General features: G+C 69.2%; 3 protein-coding genes across 5 annotated transcripts; 1 reads left to right on the forward strand and 2 right to left on the reverse strand.

The window, feature by feature from the left end:
* Nucleotides 1-6: 6 nt before the first annotated feature.
* Nucleotides 7-5,241, reverse strand: POLR2G (RNA polymerase II subunit G). 2 transcript variants are annotated; one of them, XM_083854232.1, is made up of 6 exons: nt 5,131-5,238; nt 4,215-4,324; nt 3,519-3,678; nt 1,620-1,670; nt 763-828; nt 13-649 (listed from the first exon to the last, which is right to left on the reverse strand). In XM_083854232.1, the coding sequence occupies exons 1-6, from the start codon at nt 5,140-5,142 to the stop codon at nt 458-460; spliced, it is 591 nt and encodes a 196-aa protein (XP_083710358.1). In that variant the 5' UTR covers nt 5,143-5,238; the 3' UTR covers nt 13-457. The 2 variants fall into 2 exon arrangements, with proteins under 2 accessions (XP_083710359.1, XP_083710358.1); XM_083854233.1 differs by lacking the exon at nt 1,620-1,670 and having other exon boundaries at nt 7-649; nt 5,131-5,241.
* Nucleotides 5,242-8,262: 3,021 nt separating this feature from the next.
* Nucleotides 8,263-13,296, reverse strand: INTS5 (integrator complex subunit 5). The gene is made up of 3 exons (XM_083854234.1): nt 13,200-13,296; nt 11,403-11,415; nt 8,263-11,307 (listed from the first exon to the last, which is right to left on the reverse strand). The coding sequence occupies exons 1-3, from the start codon at nt 13,253-13,255 to the stop codon at nt 8,311-8,313; spliced, it is 3,066 nt and encodes a 1,021-aa protein (XP_083710360.1). The 5' UTR covers nt 13,256-13,296; the 3' UTR covers nt 8,263-8,310.
* Nucleotides 13,297-16,366: 3,070 nt separating this feature from the next.
* UQCC3 (ubiquinol-cytochrome c reductase complex assembly factor 3) lies at nt 16,367-17,490 on the forward strand. 2 transcript variants are annotated; one of them, XM_083854231.1, is made up of 3 exons: nt 16,367-16,528; nt 16,636-16,772; nt 17,370-17,490. In XM_083854231.1, exons 1-2 carry the CDS (start codon nt 16,409-16,411, stop codon nt 16,753-16,755), a joined length of 240 nt encoding a protein of 79 aa, XP_083710357.1. In that variant the 5' UTR covers nt 16,367-16,408; the 3' UTR covers nt 16,756-16,772; nt 17,370-17,490. The 2 variants fall into 2 exon arrangements, with proteins under 2 accessions (XP_083710357.1, XP_083710356.1); XM_083854230.1 differs by lacking the exons at nt 16,367-16,528; nt 16,636-16,772 and adding an exon at nt 16,796-17,005.
* Nucleotides 17,491-18,768: the final 1,278 nt, after the last annotated feature.

The following is an 18,768-nucleotide window of genomic DNA, read 5'->3' on the forward strand; positions in this document are numbered from 1 at the left end:
CATACAGGGCTGCCCTGGGACCCCATGGGGCCATACTGGGACTCCACTGGGCCATACAGGGCTGTACTGGGGCCATCCTGGAACCCTCCTGTGATCCCAGTGGGCCATACTGGGCTGTACTGGAGCCATACCGGAACCCCACTGGGATATACCGAGCCGTTCTGAAGGCATACTGGAACCCTACGGGACCATACTGGCCTGTAGTGGGACCCCAGCAGCCCATAGTGGTCCGTACTGGCCCATAGTGGTCCGTATTGGCCCACACTGGCATGTACTGGCCCATAGTGGTCCATACTGGTCCATTGGTCCATAGTGGTCCATACTGGTCCATAGTGGTCCATACTGGCCTATAGTGGTCCATACTGGCCCATAGTGGTCTGTACCGGCCTGTAGTGGTCTGTACTGGCCCGTAGTAGTCTGTACTGGCCCATACTAATCTATATTGCCCCATAGTGGTCTATACTGCCCATACTGGTCTGTACTGGCCCAGAGCAACCCGTACTGGCCCATACTGGTCCGTACTGGCCCATACTGGTCTATACTGGCCCATACTGGTCTGTACTGGCGCCCCACTCACGATGTCGTTCTTGTCGACGCGCGTGCCCACGATCTTCAGGCGGATCTCGTCGTCCTGCTGGATGACGATGTCCTGGGGGGGGGCAGGGGGGGGTCACCTGGGTCCCGGGGGTGCCCCCCCCCCGTGTCCCCCCCCCTCCCCCCCCGTGACCCCCCCCCCGTGTCCGTCCCCCCCCCCCCCCGCACCTCGTCCACGGTCTTGTAGCAGGGGGGGTTGGAGTTGGGGTCGAACTCCATCTCCGAGGGGATCGACTGGGGGGGGGGAGGGGACAGAATGACCCCCCCCGGCCCCCCCCCGAGGTCACCTCCCCCCCCGTGACCCCCCCAAGGTCACCTCCCCCCCCGTGACCCCCCCCAAGGTCACCAACCCCCCCGTGACCCCCCCCAAGGTCACCTCCCCCCCGTGACCCCCCCCAAGGTCACCAACCCCCCCGTGACCCCCCCCAGGTCACCTCCCCCCCGTGACCCCCCCCAAGGTCACCAACCCCCCCGTGACCCCCCCCAAGGTCACCACCCCCCCCGTGACCCCCCCCAAGGTCACCAACCCCCCCGTGACCCCCCCCAAGGTCACCAACCCCCCCGTGACCCCCCCAAGGTCACCAACCCCCCCGTGACCCCTCCGTCCCCCCCCCAACGTCACCTCCCCCCTCCGCCCCCCCCATCCACCCGTCCCCCCCCCAGTGTCCCCCCCCCACTGCCCCCCCCCATCTCCCTGTGGCCCCCCCTCCCCCAGCGCCCCCCCCGGTGTCCCCCCCCTTGTGTCACCCCCCGCCGTGTCCCCCGTCCCCATGCCCCCCCCGTTCCCATCCCCCAGACCCCCCCGCCCCCCCCGGTGTCCCCCCCCCCATACCCCCCCTCCCCACGGTGCCCCCCCTTTGTGTCCCCCCCCCCTTGTCCCTTGTCCTCTGTCCCCCCCCACCCCTGTGGCCCCCCCCTGCCCCCCCCAGTCACCCCCTGCTGTTTCCCCCCCCCAATATCCCCCCCCATGGTGCCCCCCCCCGTGCCCCCCCCCCGGCCGTCCCCCCCCCGCGCCCCCCCCGTACGTGGCGGGAGATGAAGCAGGACATGGGCCCGATCTCGGTGAAGAGCCCGACCTGCGGCATGCCCGCGATGACGTCACCACCCCCGTGATGACGTCACCACCCCCGTGATGACGTCACCGCCCCCCCCCAATGACGTCACCGCCCCCCCCCCATGACGTCACCACCTCCCCTATGACAGCACCTTGTTGACCTGCGCCACCACGGCGTCCACCACAGCGACCTCATCCCCCCCCAACGACCCCATCCCCACCCCAACAACACCACTGCCTCGCGATGACGTCACCGCCCCTCAGTGATGACGTCACCCTCCCCCCGATGACATCACACCCCCGATGACGTCACCTTGATGACCTGGGTGACGACGGCGTCCCCCGTAATGACCTCATCCCCACCCCAACGGCCACATCCCTGCCCCAACAACCCCATCCCCAGCCCAATAACGACCTCGGAAGCCCCTGATGATGTCACCACCCCCCTGATGACGTCACACCCCCTGCGATGACGTCACCTTGTTGACCTGCGTCACCACGGCGTCCCCCGTAATGATGACAACCCCTCCCCAACGACCCCATCCCCACCCCAACAATGACACCACTGCCTCCCGATGACGTCACCGCCCCTCAGTGATGACATCACCCTCCCCCTGATGATGTCACTCTCCCCGATGATGTCACACCCCCCAATGACGTCACCTTGATGACCTGGGTGACAACGGCGTCCCCCGTAATGACCTCACCCCCACCCCAACGGCCACATCCCTGCCGCAACGACCCCATCCCCACCCCAATAATGACCTCGGAGCCCCCTGATGATGTCACCGCCCCTCAGTGATGATGTCACCACCTCCCTGATGACATCACCCCCCTCTGATGACATCACCTTGTTGACCTGCATCACCACGGCATCCACCATAATGACAACAACCCCCCCCCAATGACCCCATCCCCACCCCAACGACACCACCGCCTCCCGATGATGTCACCGCCCCTCAGTGATGACGTCACCCTCCCCCCAATGACATCACACTCCCTGTGATGACGTCACCTGGTTGACCTGTGTCACCACAGCGTCCCCGTAATGGCTTCATCCCCACCCCAACGGCCACATCCCCAGCCCAATAACAACCTCGGAGTCTCCTGATGATGTCCCCTGATGACGTCATCTCCCCCTGATGATGTCACCCTCTCCCTGATGACGTCACCACCCCCCCGCTGACGTCACCTTGTTGACCTGCGTCACCACGGCGTCCACCATAACGATGACAACGCCCCCCCAACGACCCCATCCCCGCCCCAATGACCCCATCCCCACCCCAATAACAACGCCACCGCCTCCTGATGACATCACCGCCCCCAGATGACGTCACACCCCCCCGCGATGACGTCACCTTGTTGACCTGCGTCACCACGGCGCCTACCACAGTGACCACACCCCCACTCCGATGACCACGTCCCCGCCCCAACGACCCCATCCCCACCCCAATAATGACCTCGCAGGCCCCTGATGACGTCACCTTCCCCTGATGACATCACCCTTCCCCTGATGATGTCACGCTCCCTGATGACGTCACCTTGTTGACCTGGGTGACAATGGCGCCCCCATAATGACGACAAGCCCCCCCAATGACCCCATCCCCACCCCAACAATGACACCACTGCGTCCCGATGATGTCACCGCCCCTCAGTGATGATGTCACTCTCTCCCTGATGACGTCACCCTCCCCGATGATGTCACACCCCCCGATGATGTCACCTTGCTGACCTGGGTGACGACGGCGTCCACCATAACGATGACAACCCCCCCCCCCAACGACCCCGTCCCCACCCCAATAACGACACCACCACTTCCCAATGACATCACCGCCCCCCGATGACGTCACCCGCCCCCCGATGACGTCACCTTGTTGACCTGCGTCACCACGGCGTCCACCACCTCGCCCTTGAAGGGCCGGAAGACGATGGCCTTGTAGCGCACGGGGTAGAGCACGAAGCCGCGCCCCGGCTGGATGACGCCCGCCCCGATGTTGTCGATCGTCGTCACCGCGATCACGAAGCCGTGCCTGGGGGGGGGGGGGGGACGGACACCGGGGGGGTGGGGGGGGGACATGGGGACACCGGGGGGGCGCTGGGACACCGGGGGGGGCACTGGGACACCGCCCTGGGGGGACATGGGGACGCCAGGGGTGATGGGGGGACACTGGGGGGGGGACGTGGGGACACCGGGGGGCACTGGGGGGGGTGTGGGGACACCGGGGGGGCACCAGGGGGGTACAGGGACACGGGGGGGGCATCGGGGGGGTGTGGGGGCACCGGGTGGGGCAGGAACACTGCCCCGGGGGGCACCAGGGGGACACGGGGACACCAGGGGGTGATGGGGGGACGCTGGGGGGGGGGACATGGGGACATCGGGACCGGGGGGGGACACAGGCACACCGGGGGGGCACCGGGACACTGCCCCGGGGGGACAATGAGGGGACGTGGAAGGGGTACAGGGACACGGGGACACCGGGGCTGACACGGGACATTGGGGGGGGGGGGGACATGGGGACACCGGGGGGGGGGGGGCCACGGGGGGGGCGGGGGGGGGGCCACGCACTTGCCGGTGCAGGTGCCCTCCACCTCGGTGAAGAGTTTCTGCTTGACGGTGTTGAGCAGGTTGGGCCCGAAGTACCGGGGGTGCAGCAGGATCTCGTGCTCCAGGGAGATCTGGGGGGGGGGGGGGGGGGAGGAACGGGGAGGTGGGGGGGGGGGGCACCGGGACCCCACCGGGAGCCTCCCGGACCCCCCCGGACCCCTCCCGATGCCCCCCAGAAGCCTCCCGGTGCCCCCAGACCACCTCCGGTGCCCCCCGTACGCCCTCCGGTGACCCCCAGAACCCCCCGGTGCCCCCCGTACACCCTCCGGTGCCCCCATGACCCCTCCCATACCCCTCCGGTGCCCCCAAAGCCCCCCCGGTGCCCCCCCCGAGGGTCCCGGTGCCCTCCAGACCCCCCCCAGTGCCCCCCGTACCCCCCCCGGTGCCACCATGACCCCTCCCGTACCCCTCCGTACCCCCCCGGTGCCCCCCAGAACCCCTCCGGTGCCCCCAAAGCCCCCTCCGAGGGTCCCGGTACCCCCCCGAACCCCTCCGGTGCCCCTCAGAACCCTCCCCGCGCCCCCCCGGGCCCCTCCCAGAGCCCCCATGCCCCTGCCGGTGCCCCCGGGACCCTCCCGGTGCCCCCCGTAGCCCGTCCGGTGCCCCCCGGAACCTCTCCGGTAACCCCGGGACCCTGCCGGTGACCCCAGGACCCTTCCCGTACCCCCTCCGGTGCCTCCGTGACCCTTACGGATCCCCCCCGCCCGTCCCGGTGCCCCCCGTACCCCTCCCGGTGCCCCCGTGACCCCTCCGGTGCACCCCGTAGCCCTTCCGGTTCATCCCGTGCCCCTTCCGGTCCGCCCCGTAGCCCTTCCGGTCCCCCCCGCGCCCCTTCCGGTGCCCCCCCCGCCCCCCGGTGCCGGGCTCCGCCGCTCACGTGATAGAACATCTTCCCGCCGCCGCCGCCGCCGCCGCCAAACCGGAAGCGCGACGCCCGCCCCGCCCACCCCGCCCGGCTCTGATTGGCCCGGAGCCCGCCCCGCTCGGCTCCGATTGGTCGGCGCCCGCCGCTAGCCCCGCCTTCTACGGCGTGGAGGGGGAGTGCGCATGCGCGGCGCTGCCCGGGCGGCGGGGCGGGGCCAGCGGGCGGGAGGCGCGCGGTGATTGGGCGGCCGGGCGTGATTGACGGGGGGAGGGCGGGACGGAGGCGGAGCCCCCCCGGGGAGCACCGGGACCCCCCCGGACCTCTCCAGGGAGCATCGGGCCCCCCCCAGGCCCCCCCCAGCCTCAGCGGGACCCCCTCCGGCCTCACGGGGACCCCCCGGACCCCCCCCAGGACCCCATCAAACCCCCCCGGGACCCCCCCGGGCAGCACCGAGGCCTCCCCGCCTCACCGGGACCCCCCCGGGCTCAACCGGGACCCCTCCCGAGCTCACGGGGACCCCCCGGACCCCCATTAAACCCCCCCGGGACCCCTCCGGGCACCACCGGGACCCCCCGGGCAGCACCAAACCCCCCCGGGACCCCCCCGCCTCACCGGGACCCCCCCCAGGAAGCACCGGACCCCCCTGGACACCCCCAGGACCCCCCGGACCCCATTAAACCCCCGCCCCCCCCCCCGGCACCCCTGGGACCCCCCCCAGAGAGGCACCGGGACCCCCCCGGCCTCACGGGGACCCCCCCGGCCCCCTCCAACCCCCCCCGGGACGCACCGAGACCCCCCCCCGGCCCCCCCCCCCCAGGACCCCCCCAGCACGGAGCTGCCGCCGGCCCGGCTTTACTGGGACAGGGACGGCCCCGGGGACACCGGGGGACAGACGGGGGGGGGACACTGGGGGACACTGGGAGACACTGGGGGACACTGGGGGACACCGGGGGACACCAGGGTGACGGCTCCTGGGTGCCACCGGGCGCCCTTGGGTGACACCGGGTGACACCGGGTGATGGGAGGTGGCACTGGGTGCCACTGGGTGACCTTAGGTGACCCCGGGTGCCACTGGGTGCCACTGGGTGACCTTAGGTGACCCCGGGTGTCATTAGGTGGCACCAGGTGACACCGGGCACCCTTGGGTGACACCGGGTGCCGTTAGGTGCCACTGGGTGCCACTGGGTGCCATTAGGTGACACCGGGCGGCTCCGCGTGCCCTTAGGCGCCTGCCACCGGGCGCCCTTGGGTGGCACTGGGTGACACCGGGCGGTGAGAGGTGGCACTGGGTGGCACTGGGAGACACTGGGTGTCATTAGGTGACGCTGGGTGACACCGGGTGCCACTGGATGACCTTAGGTGACACCGGGTGTCATTAGGTGGCACCGGGTGACACTGGGCACCCTTGGGTGACTCTGGGTGATGAGAGGTGGCGCTGGGTGACACCGGGTGACACCGGGCAGCTCCGCGTGCCCTTAGGTCACTGCCACCGGGCACCCTTGGGTGGCACCGGCTGCCCTTAGGTGACATCTGGGTGCCCTTAGGTGCCACCGGGTGCCACCTGGAGCCCTTTGGGTGCCCCCAGGAGCCACTTGGGGGCCATTCGGGTGCCCCCAGCCCCCCCCCCCCCCCCGCCTTTGGGTGCCCCCACCCCGAGGGGCTCAGAGCCGGGACCCGTCCCCGTACGGACCCCACAGACGGAGGCGGAATGCTCAGATCATTTATGGGCTCGTTTTATGGGATTATCGGGTTTTGTACGGGATTATCGGGTTTTGTATGGGATTATCGGGTTCTTGTACGGGATTATCGGGTTTTGTATGGGATTATCGGGTTCTTGTATGGGATTATCGGGTTCTTGTATGGGATTATCGGATTTCGTATGGGATTATCGGGTCGTTGTACAGGATTATCGGGTTCTTGTATGGGATTATCGGGTTTTTTATGGGAGTATCGGGTTCTTGTATGGGATTATCGGGTTTTTTATGGGATTATCGGGTTTTGTACGGGATTATCAGGTCGTGGTGTGGGATTATCGCGTTTTGTATGGGATTATTGGGTTCTTGTACGGGATTATCAGGTCGTTGCATGGGATTATTGGTTTTTTAATGGGATTACTGGGTTTTGTATGGGATTATGGGGTCACCGGGCACAATCACACAGGCAAGCGTTACAGGCAGCACGGTGCTGTGCGCTCAGCCCCGAAGGGACGTTTGGGTGCCCCCAGCCCCCCCAGCCCCCTTTGGGTGCCCCCCTGGGTGCGGAACCTCCCTGCCAGCGCCCCCAGGGTGCCCACGTTGTGGTGCAGCACCTTTGGGTGCCCCCAGACCCCCCACAAACCCCCTATAGCTGCCCCCAGACCCCCTTTAGGTACTCCCAGCCCCCCCCCGGCCCCCTTTGGGTGCCCCCCTAGGCCCGGAACCTCCCTGCCAGCACCCTTGGGTGCCCCCAGACCCCCTAACCCCCCCCATAGCTGCCCCCAGACCCCCTTTAGCCCCCCCATAGATGCCTCCTGACCCCACCCAACCCCCCCCAAGACCCCTTTGGGTGCCCCCCTAAGTGCGGAACCTCCCCGCCAGCACCCCCAGGGTGCCGACGTTGCGGTGCAGCACCCATGGGTGCCCCCAGACCCCCCTTAGTCCCCCTATAGCTGCCCCCAAACCCCCTTTAGGTACTCCCAGCCCCCCCCGGCCCCCTTTGGGTGCCCCCCTAGGCCCGGAACCTCCCTGCCAGCACCCTTGGGTGCCCCCAGACCCCCTTTAGCCCCCCCATAGCTGCCCCCTGACCCCCTCCCAGCCCCCCCAAATCCCCCCCTAGGTGCGGAACCTCCCCGCCAGCACCCCCAGGGTGCCGATGTTGCGGTGCAGCACCCTTGGGTGCCCCCAGACCCCCCTTAGTCCCCCTATAGCTGCCCCCAAACCCCCTTTAGGTACTCCCAGCCCCCCCCGGCCCCCTTTGGGTGCCCCCCTAGGCCCGGAACCTCCCCGCCAGCACCCTTGGGTGCCCCCAGACCCCCCCAAAAACCCCTTTGGCTGCCCCCTGACCCCCCCCAACCCCCCCCAAGACCCCTTTGGGTGCCCCCCTAGGTGCGGAACCTCCCCGCCAGCACCCCCAGGGTGCCGACGTTGTGGTGCAGCACCCTTGGGTGCCCCCAGACCCCCCCCAACCCCCCCCAGCACCCCTTTGGGTGCCCCCCTAGGTGCGGAACCTCCCCGCCAGCACCCCCAGGGTGCCGACGTTGCGGTGCAGCACGCTGTGCACGGCGGCCAAGCACGCGCCGGGATCCCCCTCGGGTGCCGGCGGCTCCCTGCCCGTAACGCCCCCGGCCCGGCGCGGCGGCTGCCGGGTTTGGAGGCCGCCGGGCCCCCCCCTGCCGTTCGGGGGGGCCCCCCCCTGCTCCCGCAGGTACCCCCAGAGGCTGAGCAGCAGCAGCCGCACCTCGAAGGGCGCCAGGCGGGGGAAGAGCTCCTGCGCCTTGCCCAGCACGGGCGGCAGCAGCGCGCCCTCGGCCAGGCAGCCCACCAGGGCGCACGAGGCCCGCAGGTGCCAGGGCGAGGCGGCGGCGGCGGCGGCCCGGCACCCGTCCCAGTGGGCCACCAGCGTGGCCAGCAGCCCCCTGAGCAGCGGCCAGCAGCGGGCCAAGGCCGCCGGGCGCCCGGCGGCCGCCACGCGCAGCAGCGGGAAGAGCAGCGGGTGCTGGCGGAAGCGCCGCAGGACGCCCAGGTCCCGCTCCAGGGTGGTGCCGCGGGCCAGCTCCTCCTGGGGGGGCCACCCCGGCTCGCCCCCGCACGCCGCCGCCCAGGGGCAGACGGCCTCCACCAGCGCCGCCGCCACGGCGTGGGCGGCTTCGGGGCCGACGGCGTTGGGCGCCGCGGGGTCGGCGGCGCGGCAGCAGCGCAGGAGGAGGCCGAGGAAGGCGTGGGCGTTGCGGGCGACCTCGTGCCGGGGGTGCCGGGGGGGCGCCGGGGGGGGCTTGAGCCCCGCGCCGATGACGCCGGCGTGGAAGACGGAGCAGACGCCGCCGGGGAAGTCGACGGCGGCGGCGAAGCGCCGGTTGGCGTCCAGCAGCGAGGCGGCGGCGGGGACAATGGGGGCGGCGGCGGCATCGGGGACGTCCTCGGGGGCGTCCCCGTGGGGGTGCGCCCCGAAAAGCTCGGCGTTGCCCCCCCGCAGCGCTCCCTCCACCAGCAGCTGCAGCGCCGCGCGGGCGGCCGCCGGCCCCGTGCCGCAGAGCTTCTCCAGCAGCCGGGCGCCGTGGGCCAGCGCCGAGGCCGGGCTGGTGGCCGCGGCGTCGTCGTCGTCGTCCTCGTCACCGTCGCGGGCGTCGCGGCGTCGGCGTCGCAGCAGGAGGAAGAAGTGGTGCACGGCGGCGCGCAGCACGGCGTGGAGCTGAGCGGGGCGCAGGCCGCGGGGCGCGGGCAGGGCGCAGAGCAGCAGGGCGGCCGCCCCCGCGGCGGCGGCGTCGGGGTGCAGCAGGAGCTGGGCCAGCTCCGGGAGGTGCCGGGCTAGCGAAAGGCCCAGCTGGCGGCCCAGGGGGTCCTCCGGGGGCGGGGACCCCCCCGAACCGCCGCCGCCGACCACCAGCGCCAGGTTGCGGAGGAGCCGGGCGAGCTGCGGCGGGGGCAAGGCGCCGGCGTGGATCTGGCGGACGCAGGCGGCGGCGGCGGCGGCGGGGACGTCGGCCAGGCTGGCGGCCAGCACGGCGTGGAGCTGGGCGGCCAGGGCGAGCTGCTCGGGGCCCTTGGCCAGCGCCAGGAGGTGGAAGAGGGCGTCGGGGGCGCCGTGGGGGGCGGCGTAGACGGCCAGGAGCCCCAGCAGCTGGTGCAGCCAGAGGCAGCGCTTGCGCTCCAGCCGCAGCGCCTCGAGGCACAGCTCCCGCACGTGGCCCCGCAGCGCCTCCAGGAAGGGGACGGGGCGCGGGGCGGCGGCGGCGGAGGCGTCCGCTCCCCCCCCGACGCCGGGGCCGGGCCCCCCCCGGCCGTGCACCAGCTTCTGCAGGTGGAGCAGGAGGAGGGCGACCAGGCGCTCGCAGGCCTCGCGCACCCCCTCGGGGAGCGGCGGCGGGGCACCGGCGGCGGCCGGAGATTGGGGGGGCGGCGCGGCGGTGTCGAGGAGGAAGCGCAGCGTGCGGGGGGCGCCGGCCGAGGTCTGGCAGACCAGGCGCACCAGGACCCCCGCCAGCCCCTCCAGGTCGTCGCGGGGCAGCGGGGCGAAGCGCTGGTGGAGCTGGGCCAGCACGGGGGGGGTGAGCGAGTCCACCAGCTCGGCCGAGACGGCGCCCAGCAGCGGGGGGGAGAGCAGGGCCAGCTGCAGCAGGAAGGCCACGGCCCCCCGCGGCTGCCCCGGCGCCAGGCTGGCGTGGAAGAGCCGCAGCAGCTCCTGGCGGATGCTGGCGCCGTGGCGCGAGGCCAGGTGGCCCAGGATGCCCACCACCGAGGCCAGCTTGGGGGCCCGCTTGTCCCCGCCGGGGGCCGGGGGGCCGGGGGCGAGCGCCGCCAAGCCGCCCCCCGCCGCCGCCGCCCCCAGCCCCTCGCCGTGGGCGCAGAAGTCCTTGAGGCCGCAGGAGAGCACGCGGCTGATGATGGTGCCGGGGAAGGAGCCGCCGACGTGCGCCACCACCCAGTCGAAGTGGGGCGAGTGCTGCACCGAGGTGTCGAGCAGCGCGTCCACGCAGGCGTCCGGGCACGAGCCGATGAGGGCGGCCAGGCACTGGGCGTAGATCTCCATCAGCGTCCGCGTGGCCTCGCACGCCATCCACAGCTGCAGCAGCTCGTTGAGCCCCCGCGCCCCGTGCCGCCCCGCGTACTTGCTGCTCAGCTGCCCCAGCAGCTCCACCGCCCACGCTGCCACCGCCACCGCCGGCGCCCAGGCCGCCGGCTTGGCCCGCACGAAGGCGGCCAGCACCCGCCGCGCCTCCCGCACCACCTCGGCCAGGGCCCCCGGCGGGGCGGCGGGAGGCGGGCCGGGGGCGCCGGGACCCCCGCCGGCCGCCCCGGGGCCGGGGGCCTCGCGCTGGCGGAGGTGGGCGCAGACCTGCTGGTCGAAGACGCCGGCCAGGTGGTGCAGGACGGCGTGGCGGGCCGGGGGCAGGCGGCGCAGCAGGCGCAGGGCGCAGCGGGCGTGCTCCGGGGGGGGCAGCGGGGTGCCCTGCGCCGGGTCCGAGCCGCTGAGGAAGGCCTTCACCTCCTGGGCCAGCTGGCTGGGGGGGGGCACAAAAAGGGGGAAACGGGGTTAGAGGGGGGTAAAATGGGGAGGGGGCAAAGGGTCGACGGGTTTCGCCCCCGGGGCAGCTCCTGGGGGCTGGGGGGGGGCACAAAAAGGAGTAAATGGGGTTAGTGGGGGCTTAAAATATGGGGGGGAAAAGGGTTAATGGGCTTCAGCTCCTGGGGCTGCTCCTGGGGGCTGGGGGGGGCATAAAAAGGGGGAAATGGGGTTGGGGGGGGGGGTAAAATGGGGAGGGGGCAAAGGGTCGATGGCTTCGGCTCCTGGGGCTGCTCCTGGGGGCTGGGGGGGGGGAGAAAAGGGGGGAAATTGGGATAATGGGGGGGGTAAAGGGTTAATGGGGGGGGCTAAAACGGGGAGGGGGCAAAGGGGTAATGGGCTTCGGCTCCTGGGGCTGCTCCTGGGGGCTGGGGGGGGGGCACAAAAAGGAGTAAATGGGGTTAGTGGGGGCTTAAAATATGGGGGGGTAAAGGATTAATGGGCTTCAGCTCCTGGGGCTGCTCCTGGGGGCTGGGGGGGGGGGGCAGAAAAGGGGTAAATGGGGTTAAGGGGGGGGATAAAGGGTTAATGGGGGGGGTTAAAGTATGGGGGAGGATAAAGGGTTAATTGGGGGGTATAAAATGGAGGGGGGGGGGACAAAGGGTTGATGGGTTTCAGCTCCTGGGGACTGGGGGGGGCACAAAGAGAGAGAAATCGGGTTGGGGGGGGGTTGAAATGGGGGATAAAGGGTTAATGGGGGCATTAATGGGGGGTATCAAATGGGGCAAAAAAAGGGGGGAAATGGGGTTAATGGGGGGGGCATAAATTGGGGGGGTAAAGGGTTAATGGGCTTCGCCTCCTGGGGCAGCTCCTGGGGGCTGGGGGGGACAAAAAGGGGGGGGGTAAAGGGTTAATGGGGGATAAATGGGGGGGTAAAGGGGGGGGAATAAATGGGGGGGTAAATGGGGGGGGAAATAAATGGGGGGGTAAAGGGGGGGGGAAATAAATGGGGGGGTAAAGGGGGGGGAATTGAGGGGGGGTAAGGGGGAGATAAAGGGGGGGTGGGGGAGTAAATGGGGGGTAAATGGGGGGTGTAAAGGGCAGGGGAGAAGGGGGGGTGATGGGGGGGCAATGGGGGGGCAGAAAGGGGGAAAAGGGGGGGCTGATAAAGGGGGGGGATAAAAGGGGGGGAGAGTGGGGGGTGATAAAGGGGGAGGGGCTAACGATGGGGGGGGGCTCCGAAGGGGGCGGGAAGGTCCCGAGAGGGCCCGGGGGGGCCCTGAGGGGCTCGGGGGGGGGTCTTGGGGGACCCGATCTTTGAGGAGGGGTCCCGGGGGGGTCCCGGGGTTTCGGGGGGTCTGGGGGGGGTCCCGGGGTCCCGAGGGGGGGGCCTGGGGGGTCCCGGGGGTGGTCTTGGGGGATCCGGGGGGGGGTTCCCAGTTTTTTGGGGGGATCCCGGGGGAGGTCCCGGGGTTCCGGGGGGTCCCGGGGGGGTCTCTGGGGACCCAGGGAGACTCGGGGGGGGGGGTGCCGGGGGGGGTCCCAGGTTTTTTGGGGGATCCCGGGGGGGTCCCGAGAGGGTCTCTGGGAACCCGAGGAGACTCGGGGGGGTCCGGGGGGGGGGGGGGTCCCGGTTTTTTGGGGGGGGTCCCGAGGTTTCGGGGGGGTCCCGGGGGGGTCTCTGGGGACCCGGTGAGTCTCGGGGGGGGGGTCCCGGGTTTTTTGGGGGGTCCCGGGGGGGTCCCGGGGTTTCGGGGGGGTCCCGGGGGGGTCTCGGGGGGGTCTCTGGGGACCCCGGGAGTCTTGGGGGGGGTCCCGGGTTTTTTGGGGGGGTCCCGGAGGGGTCCCGGGGTTTCCGGGGGGGTCCCGGTGCCCGCCGGTACCTGAGGGGCGGCCGGGGGGGGCTGGCGGCGCCCGGGGGGTCGCAGAGCGCCGACATGGCGGGGCCGGAGCGGGGCTGCCCGCGGGGCGCATGCGCGGGGCGACACCGCCCCCCCCCCGGAACGGAGCTTTCGGTGTCACCGCCAAAAGCTTCCCCCCGGGAACATAAACATCAAACCGGTAAAAAAAAAAAAAAAAAAAAAGGCCCCAAACCAGCAAAACCACCCCCAAAACAGAAAAAGAAAACCATCCCCAAAACAGCAAAAAAATAAACAAAAACATAAAAACACAAAAAAGCAAAAAAACCCACAAAAACAGCAAAAAACACCCCCAAAACAGAAAAAGAAAACCATCCCCAAAACAGCAAAAAAATAAACAAAAACATAAAAACACAAAAAAGCAAAAAAAACCACAAAAACAGCAAAAAACACCCCCAAAACAGCCCCCGCCCAAAAAACACACACCCCTCAAAGTAGACCCCAATAAAATAGACATCCTCCCCAAAAAACAGCCCCCTAAGAAAAACTCATACCCCCAAAACATACAGAGACACCTCAAAAAAAAAAATCCCAAGAAAACACCCCCCAAAAATAGGCTCCCAAAACAAGCTCACGCACACACCCCAAAAAACACACACCAAAACAAAAGCTGAAGAAAACAAAGCCCTCCCTGAAAAACACAACCCCCCAAAAACAGCCCTCCTCCCCAAAAAAATAGCTGTCCCCAAAAAAGCCCCCACCCCCTCCAACAAAAAAAAAAAAAACACCAGAAAATACAAGAAAAAGAAAAAAACACACACACCAAAACAACAGCTCCCCCCCCCCAAAAAAAAACACACCCAAAAGCAGACCCCACAAAATAAACACATCCCCCCCCCAAAAACAGCCCCACAAAAAAACACACACCAAAAAAAAAACACCACAGGCCTCCCCCCCCCAAATAAATAAATAGATAAATAAATAAATAAATAAATACCCCCCCCCCCCCCCAAAAAAAAAAAACAACCACTGAGGAGGGGACGGACAGACGGACACGGACAGCACCGGGACCCGAGGCCTTTATTGGGACGGGTTGGGGACAAGCCGGGGACGGCCACCATGGGCTGGGGTTTGGGGGGGGGGGGGGGGGTGACAGCACAGTGGCGCCGTGGTGTCCCCTCCATGTCCCTGCAAGCCCATTTGGGGCCGTTTGGGGTAACTTGGGGCAACTTGGGGCCCTTTGGGGTAATTTGGGCTTATTTGGGGCCTTTTGTGGCCGTTTCTGGCCATTTGGAGCCGTTCGAGGCCATTTAGGTCCATTTGTGCCGGTTTTGGGCCATTTTTGTCCCTTTGGGACATTTTGGGGCCGTTTGGGGCGATTTCAGGTAATTTGGGCCTATTTGGGGCCTTTTGTGCCCGTTTGGGCCATTTGGAGCTGTTTGGGGACATTTAGGCGTATTTGTGTGTGTTTGGGTACATTTTGGGCCGTTTTGGTCTGTTTGGGGCAATTTGGCGCCGTTTGGGGCAATTCAGGGCACTTTGGGCCCATTTGGCTCCTTTTGGGGCCGTTTGGGGCCGTTTTGGTCCATCTGGGTCCATTTAGCCCCGGAACCCCCGGCCCGCGGTCACCGTTCGCGGCCGGTTGCTTTTCCCGCGATGCCAAGACGCTTCCGGCGTCCGCCTTAACCCCACCCCTTTCTTTCGGAAGGCGGTGCCGCTCGATTTCCATTGGACGGCGCCGCGAGGCGCCGCCGCTGATTGGCCGAGGGGCGGTGCGCGCGCGCGGCGGCCGCTCTATAAAAGCCGCGGCGCGGGGGCTCGGCGGCCATTTTGTGAGCGAGGTGGGCGCGGGTTGGGGGCTCCGTGCGGGGTGTGGGGAGCCGGGTTTGTGGGGCCGGGGGGAGGCTGTGGGGCACGGGGGGGGGATTTGTGGGGTCGAGGGCTGGTTTTTGGGGTGGAAAACGGCGGTTTTGGGGCCGGGGAGGGGTTGGGGCCTCCAGTTCTTGGCAGGCCCGGGCGGCTCCGTGCCCGGCCCTGTGATGTTCGGAGGCAGAGCAGCGCCCGGCGCGAAGTCTTCGGTGCCTGCGGCCGCCTCCGCCGGTCCTACCCTCACGTGCCGGGACAGGGGCTCCCGCTGCCCCCAGCTGAAGCCCCGAAGCCCCGCGGCCGCCGTCTCACGGCCGTTGTTTCTCCACAGGACCCGCTGCAGGAGCCTGAGGGGAGGCCAAGCCCCGGAGGAAGCGGAGCAGGACCCGGAGCAGCCGGCCCCGTGGGGCTAAGCGGGGGTCTGGCCCTATGGGGCAGCCGGCCCTATAAGTACAAGGCACACACACACCGCGCCGTGGGCAGCCCGGCCCCACAGCACAACGGGGAAACCCCATGTGAAGGCCTCCAGCCCCACAGCGCCATGTGGAGGCCTTGCTGTATGGGAGCCCGGCCCCGTAGGGTGATGTGGGGCTGCTCCAGAAGGGCACCCAGCCCCGTACGATGATGTGGAGTCACCCAATAAGGGTGCCCAGACCAACAGGGAGATGTGGGGGCACCCCATAAGGGCACCCAGCCCCATAGAATGATTCGGGGCTGCCCCATAATGGTGCCCAGCCCCATAGGATGATGTGGAGCTGCCCCATATCAGCACCCAGCCCCACAGGGTGATGCTCAGCCCTACAGCAGGGTGCTGAGACCCACGGGAGGCTGCTCAGAACCCTGTGGTGAGGGCCCCAGCCCCATAATAGGGCACAAGGCCCCCCTGGTGGGGGGTCCTGCCCCACAGATGAGTTCCCAGCCCCATAGGAGGGTGCCGAGCCCCACAGCACACCCCACACCCCCCCAACCTCCCCAACCCCACAGCAGGGTTCCCAGCCCTATAACCCCCCCACCTGCCCCATAGCAGGTGGCAGCCCCACAGCGCCCCATGACCCCACTGTGGCCCCCCCCAAAGCCGCCACCCAGCCTCTGGCCCGCGTGGTCCTCCAGGGCCGCTTTCCCCTCCCGCTCTATGGTTTCCCCCATCTCTATGGTTCCACCAGACCTCGATGGTTCCGAGCCCTCCTCTCTATGGTTTCGGGTCCTCTCTATGATCCTCCATCCCCTCTCGATGGTCCTCCAGAACCTCTCTATGGTTCCGGGCCCTCCCTCTGGTCCTCCAGCCCCTCTCTATGGTTCCCAGCCCTCCTCTCTATGGTTCCGGCTCCTCTCTATGATCCCGGGGCCGCCCCCCTCCCGCCGCCACCATGGAGGCCGCTCGGCAGTGGGCGCGGGCGCTGCTCCGGGGCTCGGTGCCGGTGGCGCTGGGGCTGCTGCTGTGGGTCGCGGTGGCGGCGGGCGAGGACCGGCGCCGGGAGGCCCTGAAGGTGAGGGGGGAGGGGGAGCGGAAGCCGGAAGCCGGGTACGGGGGGGGGGGGCGGAACCGGGCACCGGAGGGGCCGGAACCGAGCCGTGCCCGCCGTGCCCCCGCCAGGTGAGCCCGGAGCTGCTGCAGCACCGGCGCCGCCTCACGGAGCTGACGCTGGCGGCGCTGCGGGAGGCGGCCGAGACGGACGAGAACGTGGCGCGGCGCCCGGTGCCCTGGCGGAAGTGAGGCCCCCGGCCGGCGGGGTAAGGGCGCGGCGTCGCTTCCGGCTTCCGCGTCACTTCCGGCGAGGCCGGGATGGCGGAGGGCGGGCAGGCGGCGGGGCCCCGGGGCCCGGGCGGGTGCTGGGCCTGCCGCCTGCTGGGCGGCCTCGGGCTGATGGCGGCCGGGCTCTGGATCTACCGCGGGCCGCGGGCCTCGATGCGCCGGGGGGTGGCGCCCAGCATGGCCGACATCGCGCAGATCACCGCCGCCATCAGTGAGCGGGGCCGCGGGGGTTCCCGGGCCACCGGGGGCGGGGCTGAGAGGGGTTGCCGCGGCAACGGGGGCGGGGCTGCGGGGGTTGCCGAGGCAACGGGGGGCAGGTCGAGGGAGGGGCCGGGCGTTGCTGGGGCAACGGGGCGGGGCTGCAGGGGGAAGGGGCGGGAGTTGCTGGGCAACGGGGGCGGGGCTGCAGTGGTTGCCGAGGCAATTGGGGGGCGGGGCTGAAGGGGTTGCCATAGCAACTCGAGTGCTTCCTGCTGCAGGGGGCGGGGCGTTGCCGCGGTAACGGGGGTACCCGGGGGGCGTTGCCTCGGTGATGGGCGGTGGGCGGGGCCTCACTGTGGCTCCTCCCCCCGTAGGCGTGGCCGCGTGGGGCGTGGTCATCCTGGTGGACCCCGTGGGGAAGCAGCAGCGGAAGGCGCCCGACCCCCGGCTGACCTCTGACCCCTGACCCCAATAAAGGCGCCTGCTGACCTCTGACCCCGGTGAAGGTGTCTGCTGACCCCTGACCTCTGACCCCAGCGGAACCGCCTGGAGACCCCCCCAAGCCCCGCCCCCTTCACCAGCCCCCCCCCACACCCCCCCTCCCCTGGCCCCGCCCCTCCATGGCTGGGGTCACGCGGCGGTGCTGGGAGGGGCGGGGCTGGGTCACGTGGGGGGAGGGGGCGGGGCCTGGGTGCCATGGAAACCGAATGGTGGGGGATGGGCACAGAGCTGGGCGCTGTGGGGCAGGGCCATGGGGCAGGGCTATAGGGCAGGGTTATGGGGCAGGGCTATGGGGCAGGGCTATAGGGCAGGGTTATAGGGCAGGGTTATGGGGCAGGGCTATGGGGCAGGGCTATAGGGCAGGGTTATAGGGCAAGGCTGTGGGGCAGGGCCATGGGGCAGGGCTATAGGGCAGGGTTATGGGGCAGGGCCATGGGGCAGGGCTATAGGGCAGGGTTATGGGGCAGGGCTATGGGGCAGGGCTATGGGGCAGGGTTATGGGGCAGGGTTATAGGGCAAGGCTGTGGGGCAGGGCTATGGGGCAGGGCTATGGGGCAGGGTTATGGGGCAGGGTTATGGGGCAGGGCCATGGGGCAGGGCTATGGGGCAGGGCTATGGGGCAGGGTTATGGGGCAGGGCCATGGGGCAGGGCTATGGGGCAGGGTTATGGGGCAGGGCCATGGGGCAGGGCTATGGGGCAGGGCTATGGGGCAGGGTTATGGGGCAGGGTTATAGGGCAAGGCTGTGGGGCAGGGCTATGGGGCAGGGCTATGGGGCAGGGTTATGGGGCAGGGTTATGGGGCAGGGCCATGGGGCAGGGCTATGGGGCAGGGCTATGGGGCAGGGTTATGGGGCAGGGCCATGGGGCAGGGCTATGGGGCAGGGCTATGGGGCAGCCTTATCGGGCACAACGCTATGGGGCAGGGCTATAGGGCAAGGCTGTGGGGCAGGGCTGTGGGGCACAGCTGTGGGGCACGTTTATAGGGCAGAGCTATGGGGCATGGCTGTGGGGCAGGGTTATAGGGAACGGTCTTGGGGTACCGCTATGGGGCAAGGCTATGTGGTAGAGCTACAGGGCAGTGCTGTGGGGTTTGGCTATGGGGCAGGGTTATAGGGCAAGGCTGTAGGGTATGGCTATGGGGCAGGGCTGTGGGGCGGTGCTACAGGGAATGGTCTTGGGGTACCACTATGGGGCAGGGCTATGGGGCAGAGCTATGGGGCCAGGCTATAGGGCAGGGCTGTGGGGCACACCTGGAGGGTACAGGTGTGGGG

This window comes from Anser anser (genome assembly GCF_964211835.1).
Source record: "Anser anser genome assembly, contig: HAP1_SCAFFOLD_726, whole genome shotgun sequence".
NCBI lineage: Eukaryota > Metazoa > Chordata > Aves > Anseriformes > Anatidae > Anser > Anser anser.